The sequence below is a fragment of the Juglans regia genome, chromosome 10, assembly GCF_001411555.2.
Source record: "Juglans regia cultivar Chandler chromosome 10, Walnut 2.0, whole genome shotgun sequence".
NCBI classification, from domain to species: Eukaryota; Viridiplantae; Streptophyta; class Magnoliopsida; order Fagales; family Juglandaceae; genus Juglans; species Juglans regia.
In genome coordinates, this window is record NC_049910.1 from 19,584,034 (window position 1) to 19,594,582 (window position 10,549).

The window sequence follows — 10,549 nt, forward strand, 5'->3', positions numbered from 1 at the left end:
AGAAAAAAGACAATATGTGAGCTGATTTTCGGGTTTAGAGACTGGGTTGTTCAAACAAAACCATTTCATAGTTAAAATTTTAATAAATTTTCAAATGATAGAGTCCATTTTTCAATTGTTTAAAAAAAAGAAATCAATTGTTTTTGCTAATAAATTTAATTCATTGCACAGAATTAATGGCACATTCTCATGTTTAACTACATGAAGACATCATATTAAGTAGACAAAAGACAATCTGTGAGTTGATTTTGGGGTTTAGAGATTGGGTTGTTCAAACAAAACCATTTCATAGTTAATTTTTTGATAAATTTTCAAATGATAGAGTCCATTCTTCAGTTGTTTTTAAAAAAATCTATTTCTTTTGCTAATAAATTTAATTCATTACACATTGTAACACCCATTTCCCGTAAGCTAGGTGTGTCACGTATTTTTCATGAAAATAAACCCGACAAGCGATTCTCTAATTTCATAATTGAAAAATAAACTGAAGTAATTTATTATGAAATAAAAGGTCTAATAAAATTGTCTTCCCAAAAACATTAAAGGAATAAACTGAATAAATTCATGTCATAAAAGACACGTTTTATTTTAGAAAGTCTGAACTAAAACTAAAATGCTCATTCTACTCCTGGCCTGCCTGCTCGTAATCATCATCTTCACCTGGGTGGTTAAAAACATGAAAATAAACTAAAATGAGTCGATGACTCAGTAAGAAATCTATCACAACGAAAACGTAATAAGCATAAGATTTTCATAAGAACTTTCATGCTAAGCTTAAAATTCATGACTATTCATGCTGATGCTTATGCTATGTATGACTGGTTTATCTAAACTAACTGACTAATTTATCTGACTGGCCAACACACTTAACCCTGTGTGCAAGGTTGTGCACCAGCCCCACATCCCGCTGCAGCAAGGGGAACTGCTGATAGTATTCTAGCATACTATGGTGGACCACGACTGAGTTCGTTGCTTGCACACCACCCTGAAACTGAACTGCATTGGTACCATGCATCTGAATGACCATCTTATTAACTGATCTGAACTTATCTTACACTTGAAATTAAGATGGCTTACGTGTCTTATACACATGAGATGCATGACATATTACATACATAAATCATAATTTTTGAATTTAAACGTGATGCGGAATGACATGATCGTATGCTATGCTGGATGACATGCTTGTATATGACATGAGCGGTTCGTAAATAATGGCTATCAAAGAACTGGCTTGAATAATACATACATATAAGCTAACTGTGATGATCCAAATTTATGATCAAATTTATTTACCTCGATGCGTTTTTTCTTGAATAATACTTCGTAACTTGAGACCTATATACAATAAATAACTATCACTAAACTGTTTGGAAATACATAAATAAATACTAATATCTTACTTAACTAAATTTGGAATTCTAAAAGATAGTCAAACAAATATTTTGTTTAACACTAAAATCAATAAATCCCAGTATTTAAATTACTTAAAAATACTAATTTATAATTTTATAAGAATACTTAGGCTATTTTAAAATAATTCATAAAACTTAAATTCTTAAAATAAGTTTCATTTCTCAACGTAATTTTTAACTCTTATAAGAAACCTAATAAATTCCATTAAATTCTTAACATAGTAATTTTATTAAAATCTTACTAAATTGACAAAGGAATTTAACTCAAATATTAGACTTAAAATTATACTTTAAAACATATTTCCAATTCTTTAAACATTTTTATTAAAAATGAACCTTTAACTAAATATATTTATTTAATAAACTCAACTAGTAATATTAAACTCAATATAAATCACTAAAACAATTATTGAAATAAAATAAGATCAAGTCTAACTTAAAATATAAGTTCAATTAAACATCATTATAATCTGTAAAAAGGTCAAAAACTCTGGCCCATAATAATAATAATACAAGTGCCCAATCAAAAGAACAAGCTCATCACACGTATGCACATAAGGCCCAGGGCCCAAAGCCCATCAAAACTTACAGATTCATTCGGATTCATTCAAGAATCCGAAGACATGGCAACAAAGGAAAAAATAGAGAGCTGAGAGAGAGGGAGAGGGTCTGCGATGGTGGCTCATCGAGGGAGGGCTGAGGTGATGGCGGTGCTGGTGGCTGGCGGCGCGACTGGGGGTTCCTATGGTGGTGCGGCACCGAGTGAGAGAAAGAGAGAGAGAGTTTAGAGAGAGGAAGTGTAAAATCGAAACCAAAAGAGAGAGAGAGAGAGAGAGCTGTGGCGGCCGAGGCCTTGCCGGAGAAATGAGTGGCTCGATGGGGGTTGTGGGTTGGTGGCTTTTGTGTCGTCAAGGATAGGTTCGGCGCCTCTTGAGGTGGCTACCGAGGAGAAGGGGCGATGGCACTGGTTCGGCAACAGGGGTTTTTTCACAGCTCACAAGTTTGTCTTCTCATGGACAGGTAAGTACGTTTTATAATGGTAGAATAATAGAGAAAAAAATAAGAGAAACCCTAGAGGAGCATAGACGTGCATGTGCAAGAGAGTGGAGACGTGCATGTATAGAAGATACTCGGCAACATAGTTGGATTTTCCACTAGGATGTTGGTGAAAATCACTGAGAAATATACGGGTTTGAGGTTAGGGTTTTCAAATTTGAACAAGGAAACTTATGGGTTTTGGAGATTTAAAGTGAGTAAACAGAGGCTAACATTGAGATGAGGTTCGGTGACTAGAGGAAAAATTAAACTTTAAATTTCAAAACAAAACCGTAGTAAACGTAATCTGATACACTTTAGAAATCCTTATTAAAACAAAACTCTAACAAATCTTAAATAGCAACTATAATAGAAAATATAAAGATAAAGTAAATATAAGCTATAATCATAATAATATAAATTCTAAAATAAAAGTTTAATAGGAAAAATTACTTATATACCCTAAAACCAAAACTTGTATGTCACACACATGCTAATTGTTGATGTAATTATTTTGTTAACTTGTTTGGATCATTTACACTCATGCCTCTTACCTTTGTTTTCTCTAGGATGATCAACATAATCTGGTGATTTTCTTGTTGTTGTTGCAGGAGGTATAGTTTTCCTTGAGATTGTTAGCATGGGAAAAGGAGAAGACCACTCAGCTGGGCTAACACCATCTAGCTCAATTCCTCCAAGCTCGGTATGTGATATTATTTTAAAGATTTGTTGGAATGTGTTAAGTTCATGTTTATTGGTTGATTACATCATTCCCCCATGGTTGCTACTTATCATTATTATTTTTTATGTTAGGACATCCCAACAACTGCTCCAAACCTTTCAAAATACATGCACGTTTGACATGAACTAGTGCGTGCATGGTCACGACCTTTATGCCATATCCAGATGGCAACTAATATCCAATCAACATTCAGGTAGTGATGCAACTTTGTTAGTATATTTTTTTAATAAATATGCTTTTTCAGAAGGTTTAATTTCTTTAATTTTTGTGATTTTTGCGGAATACTGGTTACAAGTTTCAATATGGGATGGGACCTTCCATTCCTCTCATCACTACAAGCTCCGTAACGAACTCAAGAGTTCGTACAGAGGATCCACCCAAATGTAAGGAAACTGAAGCACCATATACATCCTCTAGACTTGATGAGGAGAGTATAGATGATACACCAGATTCACGGGATACCAAGGATGGTAGTGCCACGACACCTGAGTGTGTCCAAATAGATGGTGGTGATACGATTGACGAGCCAAAGTCGGGGTTGAAATTTAATTCCCTTGAAGAGTTATTGAGCTATTATAAGCAATATGGTAAGAAATGTAGGTTTGGGGTGATGAAAAAAAAGAGTGAAAAGGCCGGGGATGAGACTGTTAGATATGTCACCCTTGCTTGTGCCCACAGTGGGAAGGCCCGGAATAGAACGTTGAATGTCACCAAACTACGTTCGACAGGAAAGATGGAATGTAAGGCAAAAATTAATGCCTTAAAGGTTGAGGGAAATGTGCGGTTGAAAACATGTCATAATATCCATAATCATGGCCTCAGTCCATAGAAATCCGCTTCTTTCATTGTAATAGATAAGTTAGTGGGATAGTAAAAAGAGTTCTAGATACAAATGACTTGGCAGACATCCGAATGAATAAGAGCTTTGACAGTCTTGTTATTGGCACGGATCGAATCAAGAACCTCTCGTTTTTGGAAAAAAATTGTCGTAATTATATGGACATGGCAAGACATCTGCGACTTGGGAAAGGGGGCATTGGAGCGCTTTGAGAGTACTTTTTAAGGATGCAATATAGAAATCCTGGAATCTTTGCATTGATGGACTTAGATGATAACGGGAGGTTAAAGAATGTCTTTTGGACAGCATATCAGTATTTTGGTGATGTGGCCACATTCGACACGAAGTATCTGATGAATAGATATGGTATGCCCTTCGTACCATTTGTTGGTGTAAACCACTGCTGCCAATCAATTTTGTTGGGAGCAGGATTGATATCCAGTGAGGATACAAAGACATTTGTATGGTTATTCCAGACATGGTTGAAATGTATGGATGGGTATAGCTCCGAGAGCCATAATCACAGATCAGGACAGAGTGTTGAAAAATGCGATTGCCATTGTATTTCCAAAATGCCGACATCGATTTTGTTTGTGGCATATATTGAAGAAAGTCTCTGAAAAGCTTGGCTCCCATAGTTCGTACAAAAGTGGCATGAAAACAACTTTGATGAAATGTATGTATGACACCCAAACTATTGAAGAGTTTGAAAAATGTTGGGAGCAGCTAATCACCACATACAACTTGCATGAAAATGCCTGGCTATAAAGTTTACATGATGAGAGTGAGCATTGGGTATCGACATTCTTGAGGGACATATTTTGGACTAGAATGAGTACTACATAGTGAAGCGAGAGAATGAATGCATTTTTTGACGGTTATGATCATGCTAAGACAAATTTGAAAGAATTTTTCAACCAGTTTGACAACGCACTAAAAAACAAAATTGAGAATGAAACTGTCGCAGACTTCCACTCATTTAGGGTCTCAATTCCTTGTATATCTAGATCCCCAATTAAAAAGAGATTTCAAGAATTGTACATGAATGCTAAATTCAGGGAAGTTCAACAACAAACTACCGGCATTATTGATATGGATCCAAAGTTATTTAGGCATAATGGTACAATAAAGACCTATCATGTAGAGGATGAAATTCATGTGGAAGAGTTCACTAAGCTGGTTACACACTATGTGGACTTTAGTGAGGAGGATACAGCTGCAAAGTGTTCAGGTGGGTTGTGGATATTGTGTAGGCACATTTTGGCAGTATTCAAATGTAACGGGATTAAGTCTGTGCCAAATACATACATTTTAGATCGATGGAGGAAGGACATGAAAAGGAGGTACACGTTAATCCATTCCAACTATGAAACTAGGGATCATCGGGCATATTCTAATAGATATTCAAGTCTGTTGAATACCTGTTATCAGATGATTACTAATGTTGCGTGTTCGAGTCACCATACTGAGGATGCAACTACAAAATTGTATGCAATGATTGACTTATATCGTGCCAACCAAGAACCCCCATCGATAACCCTAACGGGTGTGAATGTTGGTTGTACAACTGCTTGTCCAACTACAATTGGTAGTTCAAAGCATGTACTCAATCCGAACGCTATGAGAGGGAAAGACAGACCCTCATCTATGAGGAGAGCACTGAGGATGGAGAAAGACACGCAAAAAGTTAAAACAAAGATGAAGAGAGCACCAGTGAAGGGGAAATGCAAACATGTGCATATTTTAAATATTTTAAATTTTATTTACCATTTAATGCAAATATGAAGAATATGCTAAAGGATATTTGTGACTTGTTCATTAGCGAGATGGAGGAGATACAACAGTCGTGGACACTTGTAGGTGGTTATTTGGCCCTTCAGAGATGGATACTCCCAATGTTGAACAAGTCTAGGCCCGAGAAACGGTGATTGGTGGTGAAGAAAGTATAAGCGGATCTCTTGTGTTGTCGATATTTTAATAGTATTATCCACACCACAATGCAATAATAGTTGTTGTTTACTATTTACATATGTAATTTGGGTTAGATGGATCATAACCGGGAGAATTTGGGTTGAGTGAATCACAACCGATGCAATGATTTGATACATTTAGTATGTTATTAATAATACTAACATTTAATGTTGTTACAATTGATATTTTTAGTTGTCATTTTGGGAACTGAGATGATCTATGTTGTATGTTTTGTAGGACAGAGCAGACATGATGGTATTTGTGTATTAGGAAGCCAATTATTGCTATTTTGTTAATTGGGAGGATATTTGTTACTTGGGAAACCATTTGTTGATATTTGTGTGTTGGGAGGACATTTGTTGGTATTTGTGTATTGTGAGGACATTTTGTTGATATTTGGCTTTAGAGTTGTTGATGTTTGTGTAGTGGCAGGTGTAGTGTTGGCCAAAGTGAAGTAAGATTTACTTTTTGTCAGCAAGTTTGTTCATGTAATTTACTAAATTGATGCCGAGTTTGTGGGTGTAATGATTTTTTGTGAAACTATATTTTGTGTAATACCGTTTCGTGGTTGGCATTTTGTGTCATCGCTTTTATGTACAAATACAAACTGCTTCTCAATGCTCAATATCCATAAAAGATTGTTTTAAAAACTTGCTCATACATTAACCTTCTCATACAAACCTACTCATAATGTTAGTATTTGCTAATACATTACAAACTGTACATAACAGTTGACCAAACTACTCAAACATATACATTACAAACTACTCATAACATTTCCATTACAAACTGCTTCTCAACAAACAATATCCAATACAAATTGTGCATAATAGTTCCTAGTCATACATTAACCTGCTCATACAAACTGGAATGACAAACTGCTCAAACTGTTCTGCTTTTCAAACTGCTTCTCAACAAGCAATATCCATACAATAACAAAACTATTTTACAACCTGTCCAATACAAACTGTATATAACAGTTTTACAAACTGCTCAAATCCATACAAACTGTTTTACAAACTGCTTCTCAATAACCAATATCCATACAATAACAAAAATGGTTTACAACTTTTCCAATACAAACTGTACATAACAGTTTTACAAACTGCTCAAATCCATACAAACTGTTTTACAAACTACTTCTCAACAACCAATATCCATACAATAACAAACTTATTTTACAACCCGTCCAATACAAACTGTACATAACAGTTTTACAAACTGCTCAAATCCTACATAACATTTATACATTACATCACTGTTTTACAGTTTTTCAACCTGTACATTTTGGTAGTTTTACAATCTGCTCAATATCAATACATCAACTACATAGTCCAATACAAAACCAAAACTCTGATACAATTTTCAGAACTACTAACACTATCCAGGAATTACTTAGACACTACCAAGCAACAACCAACTATAAATGAAAAACCCAATACAACCGAAGTAGTCTGCATGAACGCCTTATTTCAACTTCTTGTTCTCGAAGCACGAACTCCTTCTTCATAACGTCAATCTCCCTCTTGTGGACACTGTCGAGTTTCTTCTCGAGTTCTTTCTCCTTTCTTAGCAGTTCATTGGTGCTTTCTCGAAGTTGGAGCTCATTCTCTTCATTACAATCTGCCCACTTGAAAAACTTGCAGTATGGTAATCCTTGAAGATTAAGAAGATATATAACAAATGTTAGATGTTTTAATATTAATCATTACATGAATAAAAACTTTTTATGTACAAATTATGTAGTTACCTTAGTGTTGTACTTTGGACATCCTAAAAAGGGTCGTCTTGGATGCTTTGCAGTACGAGCCAGTCTCAGTGTGGCTGGCTTGTCACAAAAACAAAATGGTATACCCAAACCACGTTTACCAAAGGAAGATGAAGATATTGACGATGACATCCACGTATGGAAGTAATTTCAATAGTATAGAAAATTCAACTGCCGGGAGGAATTCATTGAATTATTCAGATACACGCTTCCCAATAACAGTAGTAGTTTAATATTTTAATGTGGAAGCAACCATCCCAATAACAGTAATAGTTTAACATTTTAATGTGGAAGTAAGCATCCCAATACCAGTAGCAGTATAACATTTTAATGTAGAAGTAAGCATCCCATTAACAATAGCAGTTTAACATTTTAGTGATGTTCTGTGAAGTTTAAAGAACACTATGACAATTGAAAGGGTACTCATTTTAAAAATAGTTGGTAGTTTAATAAAACTTTCAGTGAGAAATTGAGAACTGAACCCTGCTTTTTCAGTTCTAGAAACAGTATATCATGCCAAGTGTATCTTCTTGGACTGCAGTTGGCAACCTTGAAAGGAAAAAATACTAAATAGATTTGCCATATGTCATTGTATATTGTCGTTTTTGCAGAAAAAAAAATCAATGTTTTTTGGGTTTGTGTGCTAGCAATTTTGATTATGTTTCATGCTATCGTGCTAGACTATGTCCATTAGGAGGGCCCATGTTGATATGTAGTTTTAGCTTTGCTTATTTGAGTCTTACTTTATATATGCCCATTAGTTTACAGTCATTTGATCCTCAAAATTACATTAAATAATGATGATGATGATAATAATAATGATAATAATAATAATAATAATAATAATAATAATAATAATAATAATAATAATAATAATAATAATAATAATCATAATATGTCTTATAGCATCCCAAGGAGTTTCTATATTCATTGACTCTTCCATTTTTAGTTTGACAGCCATTACTTCCCTACTTGAGAAATATGAGATTGATCACAAACAGACGAGTAAATACACAAGAGTAACAGTTTAATATGGTAGTGAGACTGTCACAGACAAGAGTAAATCAATTAAGACCTTCTTGACGCAAATCTTTGAGGTAGTCTTCTGGTACAATTAAATACACATGCTCAGTTTAACCATTTAAATGTGGAAGCAAGCATCCCAATAACAGTAACAGTTTAACATTTTAATGTGGAAGTAATCATCCCAATAATAGTAGCAGTTTAACATTTTAATGTGAAAGTAAACATCCTAATAATAGTAATACTTTAACATTTTAATGCAACATCCCACTAACATTTTACAGTAACAGTTTAATAAAATAAAATTTGCTAAAACACCCTACACAAATATTATTTTATGCATTCAATAGAGATGCTACTACTCTCATACATGAGTGGAATTATAAATTGGCAACTTAACAACAATGATATGATATGTGATTTGAATAATTACATGACTAAATAGTTAACTCAAGAATTATACATAGGCAATGTATTACATGAATAAATGTACAATGTATGATAAAGAATTATTGACTTCCAAACATTTGGAAAGTAAAACCAAAGCACAGAAAAATGAGAAAACTAACCACATTTGTACACCATGATGAATACGTCTTATTCATATTCATAATCATTATAACACGACAGTACTTCGTTGAGTTATTAACCCTTAGTCATGGCACCCATTAGCTTTAGGTGCTAGCTCGCTCCGGCATCCTTTCCAAAAAGATGTATTCGAGGCACGCCTACAGTTCTTTGTCGGCCTATGGGTTACCACTCTATTCTTAAATACTCTAGAGTGGACAAAGGAGTTGCACTAGGACATTCTCCTATCCTAGCATTTGGGATTGTATTAAAACATTTTTAGAGACTTTTCCTTTTTTCTTTCAAAAAGACCATTTACCCAAATGCATGTGACATAAGACTTAGGACGTGTTCTTTCTTGTACTAGACATGTGACACGTGAGATGCCGTGCATGAACTCATCAAACATAACATATACAAATCGTAGCATGATAACATAGGACATGTGAAGTATCAAACCAACTTCATGAACCTAGAAAAATGTGTCTTGGCCAAAACATCTAAGGTATGTAATCATAGAGAAATTTCACTTTAACAAGTTCTATACTTGAAGCATAATAGACAAAAGTTATGGCACGAATGAATCGAACATAAAATCATGGCAACAACACAAGAATCGGAAACACAAAACATCACAATACCCAAAACTTCATAATATGTGAAACATCAACATAACCTCAAGCAAAACCGAAACATAAACATGTGATTCACGACATTTTCACAGTAGATCCGAATCATAGAACTTCTCTCATGATCTTACACAAAGTCAAACAATATATTCAACCAAATAGAACATAGATTAATAATCAAAGTTAACAATAACAATGAGAGATTTGCACAAGTATATACGTATGTTAGCCAAAATAAGTTGAATGTATACTTACAAAAATCTTTAGGAAAAATAAATAGCAAGCTGTAAATTGGATGTACAACTAGTTAGAATAATGGTTTTAAAAACTCTAAGCCGTGTGCATGAGTGTGTGTTGTTTTCGGGTTGTCTCTTGTTCATGGAACTTGAAGACCATTCATTTCTAGGGATTTTAGACATGAAAACCCTTCAAGTCTGGGTTACTCTTGGTCAAAACTTGAACATGTGTGTAGTTCACGTGGGTGGCCGAATGTGTGGAGGACTTAAGGCCTCAAAATCTTGGCTCCCTCTCTTTTCTTGAAAATCCTAGGTTATTTCAAGA

At 34.4% G+C, this 10,549-nt stretch overlaps 1 protein-coding gene across 1 annotated transcript; it reads left to right on the forward strand.

Moving 5' to 3' along the window:
- The first annotated feature begins 4,888 nt into the window (after positions 1 to 4,888).
- LOC108994954 (protein FAR1-RELATED SEQUENCE 5-like) lies at positions 4,889 to 5,942 on the forward strand. Its single transcript, XM_018970393.2, has 2 exons — positions 4,889 to 5,764; positions 5,853 to 5,942. Exons 1-2 carry the CDS (start codon positions 4,889 to 4,891, stop codon positions 5,940 to 5,942), a joined length of 966 nt encoding a protein of 321 aa, XP_018825938.2.
- The last annotated feature ends 4,607 nt before the right edge of the window (positions 5,943 to 10,549 follow it).

Excerpts from the sequence above, each read along its gene's own strand:
- LOC108994954 (XM_018970393.2), top strand. The coding sequence starts at position 4,889 with ATGAATGCATTTTTTGACGGTTATGATCATGCTAAGACAAATTTGAAA. Across the intron at positions 5,765-5,852 it reads TGAAGGGGAAATGCAAACAT|CGAGATGGAGGAGATACAAC; the intron begins GTGCATATTTTA and ends CTTGTTCATTAG.